At 40.7% G+C, this 17,590-nt stretch overlaps 1 protein-coding gene across 1 annotated transcript; it reads left to right on the plus strand.

The window, feature by feature from the left end:
* The first annotated feature begins 840 nt into the window (after window positions 1-840).
* Window positions 841-16,257, plus strand: CENPI (centromere protein I). The gene is made up of 21 exons (XM_026033209.1): window positions 841-972; window positions 1,744-2,083; window positions 2,348-2,485; window positions 3,584-3,702; window positions 3,934-4,041; window positions 5,292-5,340; window positions 5,648-5,694; window positions 6,518-6,607; window positions 7,259-7,387; window positions 7,666-7,827; window positions 8,071-8,191; window positions 8,387-8,478; window positions 8,825-8,942; window positions 9,027-9,091; window positions 9,568-9,665; window positions 10,140-10,275; window positions 10,915-11,039; window positions 12,115-12,163; window positions 12,339-12,572; window positions 14,215-14,256; window positions 15,113-16,257. Exons 2-21 carry the CDS (start codon window positions 1,891-1,893, stop codon window positions 15,236-15,238), a joined length of 2,241 nt encoding a protein of 746 aa, XP_025888994.1. The 5' UTR covers window positions 841-972; window positions 1,744-1,890; the 3' UTR covers window positions 15,239-16,257.
* The last annotated feature ends 1,333 nt before the right edge of the window (window positions 16,258-17,590 follow it).

Raw genomic sequence — 17,590 nt, forward strand, 5'->3', positions numbered from 1 at the left:
GGCGCCGTAGAACTAATTTAGCCCCTTGGCAACACCACATTACGTTCACTTTCCTTTTATTTATTTAATCACTTTTTAGCTCTTTGGGCTCACTGCATTCGCACTCATCCACCCAAGCCCCGGCCATACTGAGGCAAGCTGCAGCACCTCTCCTCTCGCCGAGAGAGGCACCTCCCATTGCGATTTGACCATTTTTAACGTTTTACGCCCCAAAAGCGCAGCCCTCGCCCACGCGCGCGCCCCTCCACCCCCCGCCCCTCCCGGAGCGGCAGGCGAGCGCCGCACTGCGCACGCGCAGGATGAGGCGGGTGGGGGGAGCAGGGCGCATGCGCACGGCGACGGCCGCCACCCGCGGCAGGGAGCTGCTGCCTCGCTCCCCCCGGCGCATGTCGCGCCGCGCATGCGCACGGGGGGAGGGCGCGCGTAAGCGGCGGCGGCGCCGCGCATGCGCGGGGCGTGGCGGGAAGGTTTGAACTGCGGGGCGGTTGGGGCGAGCCCGGCGTCAGGTAATGGCGGCGGCGGGGGGGCTGTAACCATGGCAACGGCCCTGGCGGGTCGCACACGACGGGGGCGACGTGTCCCGGCCGCCTCGGGCGGGRGGACAGGCCCGGGACCCGCCGTCCCCGCTTCCCCACGCGGCAGCGGGCGGAGATCGGCTTGGGGAGGGTGTTTTGGTCCCCATAGGCTGTACAGGGGGGTCCCACTCCGCAACAAAACAAAAAAAAACCTGAAAAAAGTAAATATATGGTGGGAGGTGGTAGGGGGAGAGATTCTACCGAGCTGCCTCAAACCTATCCTGTTTTCTTGTGTCCCCCCAGCACTGCAGGGCTGTGCCTGGCAAATCCCGGGAACTTGCAGCGGAATTCCATGTTCCCTGGGCAAARGTTGGCAGCTGGATTGTGTGGGGGAGAAAACGCCCTATTTTGGGAYGAAAATGCAATGTTTTTGTGGCTGCCTTTCAGCCTGAGCTAGGTAGGCCTGCTTCGTTCATAGCGCTTGTCATTCACCTGGGAGCTATGAAAATTAACTCTTATTTTTTTGAAATAAATTCTAGCTGCTGAGTTGAAAGATTGTTTGTGGATGTAACTTGTTTCTAGGGAGGTTGTTCTGAAGAAAAAGCTTGAAAAGGTTAGAAATACAGCACTTCCGAAAAGCTTTGGATGCCAAATCTTGTTTACTTTTTTTTTTTTTTCCTATAATTGGGCCTGTTTATGTACGGGAAAACTGTTATGTCAAGTTCTGTATAAAGCTGTTCAGGTGAGATGTATGTAGAAAGTTCTTTCCTTATCCAGATTGGAAGCCTGCTTCTGTTGATAGTTGCTTAAAATAGGAAAAAGAGTGTTGTTTTTCTCTAAAATCTGCGTGCTGCCTTTCAGGATTTTGCGACCCATTGACTGATTACACTGGTATAAACACTGCAAGAAAATAAGCCAAGAAGAAAATGTTAAATGCATTTTGCAAACTTTACAGTTATCTTAATTATGAATTGAAACACTACAGAAACCTTTCACAATCAGAAATGATTTCACATAAATCAGAAAATTTTTAAGTTGAAGGGAGACTGTATTAATCTTAATTTGTGATTTTTTTTTTTCACCCTTTTAACCCATGAAATAATTGAGATTTGAGGCATCTTGTTGTTCGTGCATCTTCTGAGCTTTCAGGAGACAGGCTGCTCTAAATTGTTTCTCATGGAGCTGCTCTGTTATCTTACAAAGGTTCCCTCTGGGATCTCTTTTTCAGGAAAAACAAATTTCTTGCAGGCAGTTGGCTTCCGTCGTTCTCCATCTTTTTGAGGTTCATCTCTTTTCTTCCCTCTTTGTGATGAAGGGTTGGAAACCCTATGACAAATGAGTAACGTTCTCCAGTCTCAGCTGGGAGCCTGAAAAGATGCACCGAAAGCAGAGTTCTAAGAACTCAAAGCAGCCTCTGCAAGTTCACCACAGCAATCAAACCGACCTCTCTGCATGGCGAAAAGGAGGGAAAACCGAGAAAAGCCTTCAGAAACATCAATCTTATAACAGTCAGGTGAATGAAAGCAAGCGAGACTCCTTCGAGCAAGCTCTGAGCTACTTTGAGAAAGGTAAGAGTGGTTTTAAAAATACATATCTCTTACTAGAAAGACCATCACTGTTTTCTTAAAACGCAAATAAAACTCTCTTCTGCTATATTTACTTGTCATATTCCCTCTCCTAGTTTCTGAGATTTGTAAATACCCTTTAAGGTCTTAGAATACCCCCTTTTTGTCGCTATGTATAGAGAAATGYGTATAGGGACCTTCAGAGAAGTTTCAGTTAGTTCACTTACAGCTCAGAACTTGTTTTATCCTTGATTTGTCTTTTTCAAGTTCAAGATCCGGTTTCACTGAGAAAGAATGAAGTTTTGCAGAAACACTTGGCCACSGTGGAAAGCACTGCCCTCGAAAAAGGATTACCCCCTGAAGCATTCGATGTGTTGCTGAATGTGGCACTCAGTGGCAAATTTGGTAAAATGTTCATGTACTGCTAGCGTGTTGCCTGAGAACATGTACCCCTTCCTTCTAATCCGACCTGCTTTGAGAAAATGTGTGCATGGTGACTGAATTGTAAAGGACTTTGATGTAAAATGAGTATTTCTAGCATTCATAMCAAAAATAACCTTAGCTTTGCTAGAGATAAATGATAACCAGATTAATATCAGGGTATGRTTTGTTATAAATATTTATGAAGAAGCCTGCTATTTCCTTTGTTCTGAACAATCCGGCATGGTTGTGTAAATGTAAGTGCTAACATTAAACACTAAGTCATGCTGATAGTTCAGCAGTGTCAATGCAGACTTGATGTTACTTTTTTAATATTGATGGCTACTATTTGTACTTCTATTCAATTAAAAAAGAATTAAACTTTTCCTTCCCTTAACTCAGAGGTGCRCACAGGATTCTTCCATTATGTAATTAGTTATTACTTTACTTGACTTAAAATTATTAGCTATCTCCAAGCACTAATTTGCTGAGGTTAAACTGACAATCATATACTCATTTAATATCTTAAAATAATGGAAGGAAGGGTGCTGTTAATCCATACTACACTAGGTTAAAAATATATATACACATATATTTTATAAAGCATACCGTGGGCGTCTTTTGTGCCTCTGATTCTTTATTTGAGTCTTGGCTTGAATCACCCCTAGTTGCTTTACATTTATTTTCCTCAGCCATTTTATCAGGCTAGGTTTAAGCTCTGCTTTTGGTACTTCAGATATTGTGTGGAATTAGARGCAAAATTATTTTGCATAGCAGGAAATTATTAACTTGGGCAGTATAGTGAAATACACTRCTATATATATTGTGTCTTGTTTTTACTGAAAAACTGCTCACTTAATATTACCATAAATTTGTATTACTTTTGGATGACTTGCTAAGAGTCTAAAGAAAGCAAGATTCTCCATTCTCATTCCTCAATCTGGAAATWAAAAAAATCCCCTAATTTTTGAGAGAAAGATGAATCCGTGGTGTGGATTCTTSTGCATCATTACTGTGAGCCTTAAAGTTCTCAATAACCTTGTCCAACAAGGACTTTGTTTAAATTTGTTTTTTTTTTTTCAGCTGATGCAGTGAATACTCGGTTACTGAAGTGCCTAATTCCAGCCTCAGTAATACCCGAAAGTTCTTTGGTTTCATCTGTATCTTGGCTCTGTGTCAGCAAATGCTCAGGCAGCATCCAGGTAACTTCATAAACGTTTGCAGTAGTAATTGCTTCTGTTGCGGGGTTGTTGGACAGATTATTTTTAGGAAGCAGAAGTGCTAAGATTTTAATGTAAATAGTTCCTATAGAAGTTTCTGTCATGTAGAAAGACTGATAGAGAAGCTGTTATTGGAACAGCAGTTGAAGCTGAGAAACAGAAATCTGAGTGTAAAATTGTGCAACTCCTGCTTGTTTCCCTGCTTTTCTGCAGCTGCTTTTTCTAAGATGGCTGATTGCCATGTTCGACTTCATTGATCACAAGGACCAACTTCATGCCCTCTATGGTTTCTTCTTCTCCTTCCTGCAAGACGAGAAGATGGTAAGCAGAGCTGAAAACAATATGGAACTGACAAAATAAGTCTAAATGCTAGTTGATAGTATACACACTAAGGTTAGAAATAGTGGTTGCAGTGGGTTAGATATCCTTTTTATAAAATTAGAACTTATTTTTCCTTTTCCTTCTGGGTTTCTGAGTTTGCTGGGTAATTTAGTTCCAGAAGCAGGGAAGTAACATAGGATTATTTTAGTCTGAAAACTATGTTCAGGTTGTTTAAACATATTTCCAATAAATGATTTTCTGTAACAAGAAGAGAGTGATGTATATTCTGCCTGAATTTCCAAGGGTCACGGTGACACTGTGGTCTCTGGATTGCCTTTAATGTCAGACATTAGCAAGAGAAGAATTTTCTGCTCCTGGGGAGAAACAGACTTGCATATTTAGGACTAAGAGAAAAAAGAAACCAAACTTTTAAAGCAATGTTTATTTAACAATAAGAAATCAAATGCTGTTCTATTTAAATGATTTGGTGTAGTTTAAGTGAGAACAAGCAGTCAGGGGATTGGCAACTGCAYAAAAATCCAGATACTGTAAAACTGAAGTGTTTAGGTTCAGTTCGRATTCAGAAGATCTTAGCAGTTGTTTAAGACAGGAAATTGTTAATATCTTTCTATTTATGTTTTTCTTGTTAAGACTTTTAAAGTTTCCAGAAGTTATAATTCCTGTCATATTTCTAGTGGCTGCAGGCTAATTCTGTATTCTTAGAATTTAATTTCAAATTATTTAAGATATCATTTTCAGACATAATGGAGCAATTCCCAAGTTGAGCAGAGCTGGTGTGAAACCAATTGAAGACCCCTGTAAAGGTCTAAACTGTAAACTAAGCCTAAACTGTAGTTACAAGTTCTACTAAATTATTTTGATTCAAGGATGCCTTTATCCTTCCACTGCTTATTCCTGAAATATCCATCCTATGTTCCAAAAAGACAAGCCCCAGCCTCTTTGTGTAGCCTTATTACTATAGGTACAACTMAAATTGAAGGTAATGGTTCTAAATAAAATTGCCGTGTACCATCCATTGTAATACTGCTCTGCAATGTGTGACCTGGCATCTAGATGACATGAGGCCGTGTAAAAACACATGGGATGCAGCCAGCTGAGAGCAGTAATATCAGCTTCTGAAGCCAGTGTGGGGAGGTGTCACTTGGAGTATGAGTGTGCTCTATTGCTTTAGTTAATGAGGACAGCAGTCTTCRTCAGCAGGATAGTTAATTGCTGCCTTGTCTTTGCAGTGCCCCTATGTCTGTCACCTGCTTTACCTGCTGACCAGGAAAGAAAGTGGTGAGTGTGTCCAGCTGTGTGAGCTTGCAAGGCCATTTTATTTGCTGTTTTGTTTGTTTGCCCTGGCTTTTCTTCCAACAGAGTTAATACAGTTGTTAGGCAATTTGTTGCTTTTAAGGCAAAGAAGCTTGACTGCTAGAYCAGTCTGACTTGTGTAATAATTTCTGAGTCAGCAGCCTATTTGCCCAGAAATAAGGCAGATTCTGCTTGCTCTGCCAAGACTTCCTATACTAAAAGTGATTTCTCATTTTTATCTAAATGCCCAATATAGYGTTTTTACTCATAATGCTCTTAACTGTTTTTCCAGTCAAGCCTTTTCGCATTAGGAAACTGCTAGACCTCCAGGCAAAAATGGTGAGTTTATTTCAAATTTTGTAGAGTTTGAACTGTAGCTAARCTTGCAGTTGTTAATACTAATGTCCTTATAGGATGGGGAAGAGCGTTTCACTTCTTAGGATGGTGTTAGGCCCAGAAGTGTAGCTTCTATTCTTAGCAGCATCAGAAATTCCCCTGCATGTGCATCCTTAATTCTCACATGTTCTTTATGAACACATGCAATGACATGTACTAAGCTATACATTTTATAGCTAGATAAGATAGAATATGTAAACTTAAAAGCAGTTCCTTTCTACATATATATATATATACACACACACACGCACTTATTTCCTCCTCCTGTTTTCTGTACCCCTTCCTTTTTTAAGCAGTATCAAACCTGTGGGTGAGAAATACARGATTGTATAGGTTCCTGCCTTTTCTGTAAGGAAAAAAAAACACTGTAATGCTAAATATATTGACAGTAAAATATAAGTAATATTAATGTAGCTAGTTCTGATTAATGGTTTTCTCGAGCATGTAGGCAGCACGGATAGAATGTATTTCAATATTTTCAATATTTCTCATTGGAATATGAGAGTTTCTCAATATTTCTCTTTGTTTAATTCCTTTCAATGAGAGGTATGATAGAAARTTCTCTTCCTGATCTCTTTCCTAAGGTATTTCATTAATAAAGTTTCTGTTCTTTTCTTCATTTCCTTTTCAGTCATTCATCTGTGGTTACTTTGTGGCAAGTAGCTTTTAGTAAGCCTAGGGATTCTTTTTGCCCCTTCAATGCATTATKGACCTTCTATATCAAAAATATCCCATGCACTTGTACTCTCGTTCTGTTACTTTACAGGGAATGCAACCTCATCTGCAGGCTCTGCTATCGCTTTACAAGCACTTTTGTCCAGAACTGATCTCCATAACCCTTCCTGGGAAGATGAAGGTAAGGAACGAGGTTTTCCATTTTTTTTTTTTTTTTTTAAGCATATTTTTTACTGAACCTATACATCTATAGGTTGGCAAGTTGTGCTTCCATGAAASAGAATGTATTTGCAGCTGTGTGTTACAGACTATAGAGTTATAGAATTATATCTCATCGTCATGTAGTCTGTATTTTCATCTGTTGGAGAATTCACATTTTTTTGTTATGCRCAGAAGTGAAGCATATAGTTAACAACTAAAAACCAAATTCATCTTCAACTATTTCAATTAACACAATTTATTAAATGTTTCTATACCTAAACTGAAATCAGCCTTGATCAAGTCTTTTTTTAACACATATGTGCGAYTTATTCTCTGAATGGAAAAATAATCTTAAAAAGAGTTATAAATCGAAAGTGCTGGAGACATCTGACTCCTGAAAAATAGGAAATCAACAGCTACAYTTCTATATTTCTTCTGATCGTCCTTTAAAAGGTAGTAAAACTGAGGAAGGAATATAGTTTTGTGCTGTCAAAATCTACCTTCTTGGTCTGTTAAGCATGGACAATTGAGTGTATATACAGCTCTGCAGTGACATGTTTCAATAGAATCTGTCCTTTGTCACTTTTTCTTAGTTCAGCCTCTTGCATTGATACCTGATTTCTGTTTTCAGACCTACTTCAAGAATTCAGAGGGCCCATGGAAGGCAGCAATGAGCACAATAAGGCGAAGAAACCAGGAAAAATCTCCAGTCTCCCAGCCACTGCTCCTAGGCACAACTCAACATCAGTCTCGGAAGAGAGTAGGTTATGGGAATTTAGGAGGTGCCAGGCAGCTCTTTTTTTTTTCCTGTCYTGAATTCTGTCTGGTAATGCAAGCCAGCCTTTAATTCAGCACTGGGAAAGATATGATAGCAATATGGAAGTATAGCATTCCTGAGATAGTGATAGCTTAGAGGCCCTTTTTAATAAAATAATAGGGGTGTTTATGGGAGCATTGGTCGCAGGTTTATGCATTGTGTACTTCACTGAATTGGAAACAGAATCATTGCTATTGGTTGGTGAATTTTTGTCTTTACAGAAATGGAATACCCAGTTGATCTTACCCGCAAGTAGTGCCAGCACAAGTCATTTAGCAGAGGTCAAGGATAAGAACAGTGATTTATACAGTATCAGTGAATCTTTTCCAGTGGAACAGCTACAGACCTTTTCTCAGCTCCTACAAAATATCCACCATCTAGAGGTGAGTGTCAGGGAAGTTCTTGGGAAGCTTACTGAGTGTTGGTGAGAGATCAATGGACCTGTGAGTAGTACATATGTTGCTTAGCTCTGAGAGAGCAGCTAGCCCAGAGCTAGAGAGCTGTGGCTGATTAGAGGCCTCCTGTGTCCCCTGACAAAATGCTTGGACAGCTGTGATAGCATGAGCTTCACAAGCAAGTTGCAGAAGTAAACACAGAATAACTAATTGTCTTAATTTCTTTTGCAGCTTCCTTCCCAGATGGGTTCTGTGCTAACACATCCCTTGTTGCTTCACTACATGAATTGCATCAAAGATGAGTCTATTTACCTGAGGCTCCACTATTGGATGGGCCAGACTCTTCAGGAAGGTAGGCGCTGAACATCACCTTGTATGTAGGGAATTAGAGGATGTTTGACACTTTTCATCTTTCAATAATGGTACTTACTRACAGGGATATTTATATAGCAGTAAAACAAACCCTGAAGAATGTTTTATATTTTGCTTCTGTTGGTACCTATTCTTGCTGTACCTATGCTCAAATRCAGTATTCTTTCCTGTTTAGAATGCACTTGGTGTGTGGTTGATAGTAGTCAATATGAGGAAGAATTCAAGGACTTCCTGGAAATAGTCCACAAGACAGAGTGTTTCTTGCAGGTAAGTGCCTACTTTGCATAAGCCAAGGTTTTCCTGAAGTCATCCCTTAAAATGTGTGTGGGACTTGCCTGTTTCCTGTAGCATCTCTGAGAAGTGACAGTGTCTCAAGTTACCACAAAAGCAATAAAAATATGTATTCCTTTACTGAGCCCATATTCTTGAGATGGACCTAGTTACTGCAGGAAGGAGGATTTGAGAAAATGTATTTCATTAGCTAGTATCTGGATGAATTGCGTGGCAGGAAGAAGATGTAAATCTCTTCCCTCTTTTAGGATGAATTGTGTCAGTTAATATGGCAAGGTTTAGGCATTTGAGATGAACTCCTGAATATTTCTCTCCTTTGTAGGAGGGATTTTCTTCCTGTGAAGAGTTCCTGTATAGAAGYCTTCCTTTCTGGGATGGCTTCTGCTGCCGATCACAAATCCTTAGACTCATGACTTGGATCCCACTCAGCAGCTTCTCTGGTGCGTGATACGGATCCTTTGGATGAGGCTGAACAATGTCTGGTCTTGGGGGTTTTGGTTTCATACTTCTCTTATTTATTTCAGAAATGAAGTCGCATCTCTATGGTCCCCTGGCACAGCTCTTTTTCACGTCTTCCCTTTATTTTAAGGTAATTCAAGTGAGCCCACTGGCCATTTACTTCTGGCTGGTAGAGCTAKCTCCACTTGTACAAGATATAACAGTCCAAGGGTTTTTACAGTTCTATAATGTGTCTAAATAAAGGTTAAATATATACTTGAGATGTAAATTCTTTGGGAATATGAGTACATTTAAGATATTTTCTTTTTTGACTGGGATTAAACTATAGCATTGGAAATAAAATTGACACTGATAGTATGTGAGACAAGAGTTGCTCTGTTTTATTGTAATTTTAACTTTGCATTYGATACTCATGTTCTCCAGGAAAGTTTAAGTAACACATATATATKCAGTTCATGGGGGCATCACAATTAGCTCACTTCTTTGTTGCCCTGGGAAACTCTTTGTAGCTTTCCTTGTAGACTTCAGTTCTGAGGACATGTTTCTACTTAGTACTATTCACTTAGGTAAATTGTCATCAGCCTGTTTTCTTTTTGCCCCTTGCAGTGCAGTGTTCTTGAGAGCCTGAAAGAGCTGTTGCAGAACTGGTTAAATTGGCATGTGATTCAGCTGGATTCAGAGTCTGATTCTCAAGGTTATTCATTGTAAGTTTATCTGAAATAAATTAAAAAACATGTTTTGTGTGCTGTTCACAAAGGTACTTTTATATATACACATACATACGTTATATATGTATGCATGCTTGGTACATAATTCACCTTTATTAACTGATACAAAGACAGGCTAAGAGGTCAGTAATGCTGTAATGGTTTTGCTTTATTGTGAGCTACCTTGTCAATCTTATTGCTTGCTATTTCTATAAAAATATTCTTCAATTGATACTGAAAACTGAAATGTCCAGAAGTTAGGATTCCTTTAACATTGACAGCTGGGCCCCATTTAAAGAAATGGATAACAAAGTGTCACTGGAAATATTTGAGGAGAAAAAGCTGTTGCTGAATGGTGTTGGGGGTGGTGGGGTAGAAGGATGACCTTCAGCTTCCTTTTCAGCACTTTTGTTTTGTACTGTTTGTGAAGAAGTGCATGTGCTAATGCTGTATGTCACACTGCTGCCCCAGGAACACCACTCTTTCTGGGCTAGTGAACACCGTGGCTGAACTGATCCACTTTGTTGGATGGATCTCTACTCTTGGACTGCGCTTGGAAGGCAGTGCTACTTTCCTGCTGTATTTCATTCTGGATTTCTATGAGACGGTATGTTATCCCATTAATTTTGGCATTCAAAATTCTGTTTTCCTGGAGGCTGTTTCTATTTTTAAGCTAGAGCATGAAACTGTTCCTGAGAACAGAACTTTCTGATACCTGGTAGATCTTCAGGTGATCCCTGCTGCTTTCACATCAATAGGCTGATCTAAATATTGCTTCCAGAGAGTGGTTCTGTTTAGTTTGAAGGTGTCTTGCAGAAAAGGAAGTAAAACGTGATGTAATGTGAGCAGCTGAAGTTTTTTTTAGTAGTAATTTACAGAAAAGAACAAAATTCTGAACAAAAGTACAAGCCAAGACTTCTACATAAAAATAATATAAAATATCAAGGCAGGGAAAAAGTGGCTGCTCTTTTTTATAAGCATCTAGGTAGATTTAACCTAGCAAATGATCTTATGTCTTAACCGTTTAAACTCACCTTATGTTTAAGCAGACACTTAGACATACACTGCTGAATTTGTCCCCCGTTGAGAAGGGAACAAATGGAATAGCTTCACCCTGGCTGTGCCTCCAAGGTGCAGCTGATGGAGCTGGCAGAAAAGCGGGTTTCGTGCTCTCTTTTGTTCACTCCATGTTTTGGGGGTTTGTTAATGGCAGTAACAACTGAGGAGATTTACTTCCTTCCTGCAGGTGTGTGACATTTATCTGCGGTACAACCTGCCTTTGTTGATAATGCCTCCTGCTGGAGTCTTCTACCCAGCTCTGCTCAGCATGGATTCTGTCAGCTTGAATCAGCTCTGCTACATCATGTACAGGTGCTACAGTTGTGTGGGCTGCAGGGACTCCTCTTTTGCTCTTTTGGAAATAACATTACTTTGGTGTAAAATCAAAATCTTCCCTCTGCTTTTTCCCACTACGCAAGGCAAAGGTGAAACGTTCAGGCTGTGCCCAGCTCTCATGACTGTCTTTTATAGCTGTAGTTCCTAGTCTTTTTTCTTTCCCATCTGCTATCTCAAATAGGAGAATTCTGACCTATTGTCTCGTGTTATTTCTGTGTCTTTGACAAATGAAGGAAGAAGTTCCCATATTTTAAGAAAATTTCAATTGGCCAGCAACAAAGAGCTAGCTGTAGAACTTCTCATTCCTTGCTCTGATCCCTAGACTTAGGCTTTTCCTCTGAAAACTGTAATGTGCTAAATTCAAAGTGCCTTCTGCTGTCTCTCAACCCCGTGGGGAATTTGGGGCTGTTTTGTGCTGCCTGCAGGTCTGAAGATGGCACTGTTCAGCTCTCTGCAGGATCCATGAACAGGGCTGCTGCTGTTGGCCTTGTTAGTTCCAGTGGTTGCATCTAGGAAGAGTAGCCAATTGCTGACAGCTGGCGTAGGGCTCTCCATGTGCCTTTTTCTCTAAGGAGACTGCAGGGTAATTAACATGACAGGATGGTCTCTGGGAAATAAAAAGAGCTAGTGCTTATTATATAGAACAACTGTCAAGTTGCATTACTTCCAGCGGCTTCCCTTTCCCTACTTGGTGAATGGAGGTCTCCCCATTTAAAGATACACTCCGTGTTTCTGCTGGTTGCAGGGCTCCATGTCACTCCTTGCATCYAGCCTTTATGAAGGTGACTTTGCCCCGTGCAGACCAGTCTCATATTACTAATCCAGGAGGTGACCATGATCAGGTGCCTTCCTGCTCCCCCAGGAGAGACTTGGTCTATGCCAAGAGATAAAGCACCTCCTGCTCGCTCGCTCTATTTATTTATTTATTWATTAATGGTCTCTCTGGAGGAAAAACAATTTTTAATTCTCTGTAATCATTTCTCCAGCTTTTTTTCAACACTACTCTCTATTCCAATTTACAGGTTTCTAATGTTCTCTTTTGTTTTTCCAGATACCGAACCAACTTGGTAGCTGCAAAAGAAAATGAGCAGATTAAAAAGGTATTGTGGACAAACCTGGCTGGCATAAATGTGCTAGAATGGACCTCAGTAAGGAGTTGGGATGAATAGAAAGGATAGAAAGGAGGTGTTCTAACAGCCACCTTTTTAAGGACTAGAGGGAAATACTCAACTGCTTTGAGGATGCAGCTTTCTGATTTATTTTCTCATTCCTCAGAAAATACTGCAATTCAAGTTCAGTAGTCAGACCTACCAAGAATACAACCAGTATCTAACAGCCATGGTGGGGTGTCTGTGGACATCCAATGCCTTCCAGAAGGACGTTCACCCTCAAGGTCTTCGTCTGGATGAAGAAGTGCTAAAGAAAACCAGAGTGAAGGACTTTAAAAACAGCTTTAAYGTTGTCTACCACCCAGCCCTGATGGGTTATGCTCTCCTCTTCCTGCAGCAGGTAATGATGGAAGCCAATGCTCGGCCCTTTGGCAGCACCAGATGTTCTAACTTGGCAGTTTCTCTAGAGTCCCAGTATAGTGGCTGAGTAATTGGCACTTCTGGAGTCAACAGAGCTTTCAAAAGCTGGTAGGGCATTCTGCGTGAATGTCACATCAGGGGCACTGTTTGAATAGTTTTTGTTTGTGCGGTATGAAAGTAGGAATGTTGTAGTTCTAGGATGTGAATTTGTGCTTCTCGTCACTTGGAGGATAAAACTAAAATAGATAAATAAGGAAAAAAAGAGGTAATTCAGTGCACTCTTTCCAATGTGCATCCTGCCCCATGAAATATGAAGTGCACCGTAAACTTCACAACGTAAACTCCAGAAAATCAGGAACTGCAGGGTTGTGGTGCATACAAATGCTCACGGTAGAGCTTTTAGCACTGCTTGCTGGCTCTTGCCGTAGCTGTTGAGAAAGATTCCTTCAATATCTCTTCCACTGGGCCAATTTACCCATTTTCAAGCATATAAGCAGAAGGGGGATAACATGGTACTGCTTCGTATTGCCTGGTGTGTTTGGGCTCTGCCACTCAGCTCCTGGAATTCCAAGTGCCACCGTGCGTCAGTGCAGCTCCTAAATAGTGAAGGAAGCAGCTTGCGACAGCTCTTACTGTGCTGAGGTGCRCGTTGCTCTTAGAGATCAGGTTCTACAGGCTGTCCAAGGGGTGTACAAACCATCTTTTTTTGTTGTGAGGAATGCTGGCAAACTTAAGGTGTATGTAAGCGTGGGCTCCCTGTAATGAATTTAGGAAACCTGAGGTCGAAAAGTTGAAGCAGTGTAATCCTGCTTAGGGATGTGTCACAAATTTGAGTTGGTTTCTATGCTCCAGATTGTGAATCTGAGTGCTGCGTCTGTTACTGCTGATCTAAACCCAAGCTTTGTCTTAGCAAGATGATGTTTCATTTTTGTTAAATATATTCTTAAAATGGTAGAATTAAGTTCTTTTGCTCTTTCTGTTTTTGCAGCAGGATTAACCTTTCATATATATATATGTGTGTGTGTGTAGTCTAATTTCCTTTTCCTTCTGAGGTTTTCTAATTCCTCCTGTAGCTTCAGCAAGTAGAAAACTACTGATGAAGAATTTTTGACTTCTTCCTACTATAACGTCAAGACAGGTTTCACTTAAGATCTGTCTGTGGTCACTACTAAGACAGGAAAAAATATTAACTGCAGTCCTGTCTTCGCTTAAAATCTTGAGTGCTGAGCACCAGAGGGCACTGCTCTGCAGCACACTGAGAACAGAAGCAATAAACTAAATGTCAGTTAGATTTTCTCCTCTTTCTCAGTCTCACTGTTGGGAATTGTCCATCTAATGTTTTGAAGCAGTGACTTGTACACCGGAGAGACAGTGGTTAGAGATATCTATAAATGCTCTGTGTTGCTATCCAGAAATGTTGCAGCTGGGGGAAAGAGGGTCTCTGTGCTGCCTTGTTCTTGTGGAGTGCTTTAAGTAAAATGCTGGAGGTCTGTTCTCATGCATGATTAAAAATCCCTGAATTTCCTTGCACATATGGAATTCAGGATACAAGAAGGGGCACCAGGCAATTGTGGGCACGCTTTTTATCTGGCTTGACATGGTTTTTATTCCTTCTCTTTTAGGCYTGGCCAGATGATAACACCTTCAACTTCAGTTTAATTAAGGTAAGGTGGTTTTTTGTGTGTGTGTATAATATGAAAACAGGCCCTCATCAGCAACTACCCATCAGAAGAGGATGAGGTGATATATTCATTGACTTCAGAAATGCTCTGTAGAAATTTTGAAAGACACAAATTCTGGCTGTAAAGGTAGGTTTCATCTCGCAGCATGGCCAAACACAAGTACATCAACATCAGAAAATTTGAGCTATGTATCCAGCCACATGCAGTTAGTGATCTGAGATTTTTAGATATTCCATTCAAGACTCGGTACAGGACAAGGAGGCTCTTCATTTTTTTTTTTTTTTCCTGTGCAGATTTTGCAAAAAGTTGTGGGGTTTTGTTTATTTTTTTGTGCAACTAAAGCAGAATTTCAAGCTTAATGTTACTTTGTTTTAGCTTTAAGCAGGAGCCCTGCACTGAGTAATCAGATATAGTGGCAGTTCCCCTTCCTGTATCAAGAATGTACCTCATACCTGCTCTGGAGGAGTTGCTATTGGTGATGGAARAAGGATTTCCATATCCACGTTTCTTTGGTCCTCAGCTTCCTCCCTGGTGATTCAGTAGCCTTTGCACTCTTTGGATTGGGATTTATGTGCATTTTTATGTGCATTTTTAGTGTTAGAAAAATCATGTTTTTAATACTGAAAATGTACATAAGTTCAAACTAAGAACATGCAATGTATAAATAAAGAGTTTGAGCATCAGGGAAGAGGATGTGACCTCTGTACGTTGGTGGATATCTATAAAGTAGGATGGATATTGGGCTGCAATAGGTGATATTTGCAGACATTCTCCAATGAGCTCAAGTAAGGGACAAAGCCATGTCCTGCACAGCTAACTATTCTCTCTGTTTTTACAGGGAAGGAAGTGGAACTGGTATCTGGAATATCTCTATGCACAGGGTTTAAAAGGCTTGAAACTCTTTATTGAAAGCAGCATCAATCGTGTTTCTCCGGCCTCTCAAATTAAAGAAAGGAATATGTAAGTGTAACCCTGGGACTCGCTAGAGCCTTTGGACCACYGGAGAGCAGAATCTAGTGGACTGCATCACTAATCCTTTCTTCCATGAAGGAAAGAAACTGAGTGGAATTAGCCTTGTCTGCGTTTTGATACTGACGTTTATTTTAGAAAAGTGAAAACACAGAAGGAACAATTAGGCTGGTTTGGTTCATTAACACTGAACCCCTCTGTCCCTGCTGAGCTTTTTGATCTGAAGCTACTAAGTTCATGTGCTGTGCAACATCCACATTTTCAACCATTTTTCTTATAAGGAATAGCTGTTTTGACTGAGGGACAAATATTTTCCATTTCCAAAGTGCAACGAGCAGAGCTGCTTCATTTAGAAGGAATATCTGCTACCTGACCTGCTTTGCTTCTCTCAACAGTAGGTAACGAGGAACAACTTAATCAGCCTTTCAAGGATACTGTGTGTATACTGGATGGGAGGACTGCAAGCTTCCTGAAACCCCTCTTACGTGATGTATATTCTGGGTCTACGCCTCTGTAAGAGGCTGGCCAGACTGCCCTTCTAAAATATTTGTTTCTGTATGAAACTTCCAAAAGATGCTTTTTGCTAGCATTGCTTGTGATGTTCTTGTAATGCATCTGGAATAATTGGTGCCCAAATGATGGTTTATTGATGCTTTGAGTACCAGTGTAGCCAGCAGGTCACCATTTTCTTTGATAAACTCAAATGTAACTTTCCTTTTTTTTTAAGCTCTGTACATGTTGTGTATTATATGTGTACATATGTATAATTTATATTCTGTGAAATGCTTCCCATTTGYCATTTTGAAGGCATTCTACTACAAAATATCTTTTCTCATGTGATTTCCTTTTAGCGCTTAGTAGAAGTCAGGAGAAGATGAACTCAGGACATCAGAACTGGGATGAACTTTATTTCGCTGCTGTAAAATTAGGTTATTACTACTCAGAAGATGGGCAGAGAATGCTGAAATTTGCGTTGTGAATTTGTACTTTGATCAAATAAAAGGAATGACTTTAGTTCCTCACAGTTACTTCAGAGCCACTAGAGATGTGAAAGATCTTGATGACTTCTTCATCCTCTTAAAATCATACTGGCTTCAGGTTTTATAGACTGTCAAACTTTTCAACTCAAGTAGATGGCCTGATAAATATATGCAGACATATATATGTATATTGAGGTGTATGTGCGTGTGTGTATATATATGTATTTTATATTTATAGGATAGGTGAGTCTCTAACATCCCCAATGATCTCTTTTAAAGGCTGMTATAGTTATTTTAGACTACCTTAGTGCATTGAGATGCAGCCTCTCTGTGTGCCTTGGTGATTTTCCTCTTTTCTCATCTGAAGCTGCCTTCTCCCCACCTTCTTTCTTTAATTCTTTTTTTCCCCTATTAATGTTTCACCTAAATGGAAGAATGAGCTTTTTTCCCACCTAACTACCATGGCAAATTTTGTAGACCATTTTCTCTCACCAGCATGTGCTTAAAGACTTGGCTGCCAGTAGCATCTGTTCCCAGGGCTGAGATGGAGCCCATGAARTCCCCTCCGCTTTCTGGTAGGTGACAAAAGGCGTTAATGATAGAGCAGCAGTTGTTCTGGCTGTGAATTTTTCTGCAGCTTTTCCAGTGCTCTACTGCGAGGCCTTTTGCTTTAGGAAAATCTCTGAGTTGGTGTTRGGGTTTCCTTGTGTGGGGTGAACGGCCCCAGCTCTGCTGCTCTCTGAGGGAGCTGTGTTGAGTTCCACCACTGGAACATGGGTCCGTGGCTCACAGAACCAAAGCTGGTACCTCCTCCGCTGCAGGCRCGCTGACCTGAACTTGCTGCATCCCTAACTGCGAATGCCACAACCTGGAGTTAAGCTGGATTCTTTTTCTAAAGCCGTATTCGCTTTGTGTTTCTGTTAATCAAGATTTTTATTTCGTGGGACGAGAACAACTTGTGCATCTTCATTTATCAGGCTGTGTTGTCCTTTCAGAGAGAGCCTGCTCTGAAAGAGTTAACAATTTCAACCTGTTTTCAGCTGCGATGGAGAAACTGGTTCCTCTGTGTCCCTGCTTTCTAGTCTCTTGTTGGCCTACTTCCCTCTGCTTGCATTTTGCATTCCTAATGCCATGAATAAATCAGGACCCAAGGATTTAGAAGGTGGTACAGCTGTAGCCACTCAGAAAATTGAACCTCAGGGACTTGTATTGCAGCTCTAGCAACTGCCAGTACGTGTGCTGCGCTCGGCTAATAGCGTTTAACTCGCACCGAAGTAAAATTCACTTCAGTAGCCTGGATCAGTGCGGTTTAAACTCTCATGACTCTGTCTCAGAAGGATGTTGTGATGATTGAGCATATTTTATGA

The sequence above is a fragment of the Nothoprocta perdicaria genome, unplaced genomic scaffold (assembly GCF_003342845.1).
Source record: "Nothoprocta perdicaria isolate Ctin4 unplaced genomic scaffold, notPer1 scaffold_124, whole genome shotgun sequence".
NCBI lineage: Eukaryota > Metazoa > Chordata > Aves > Tinamiformes > Tinamidae > Nothoprocta > Nothoprocta perdicaria.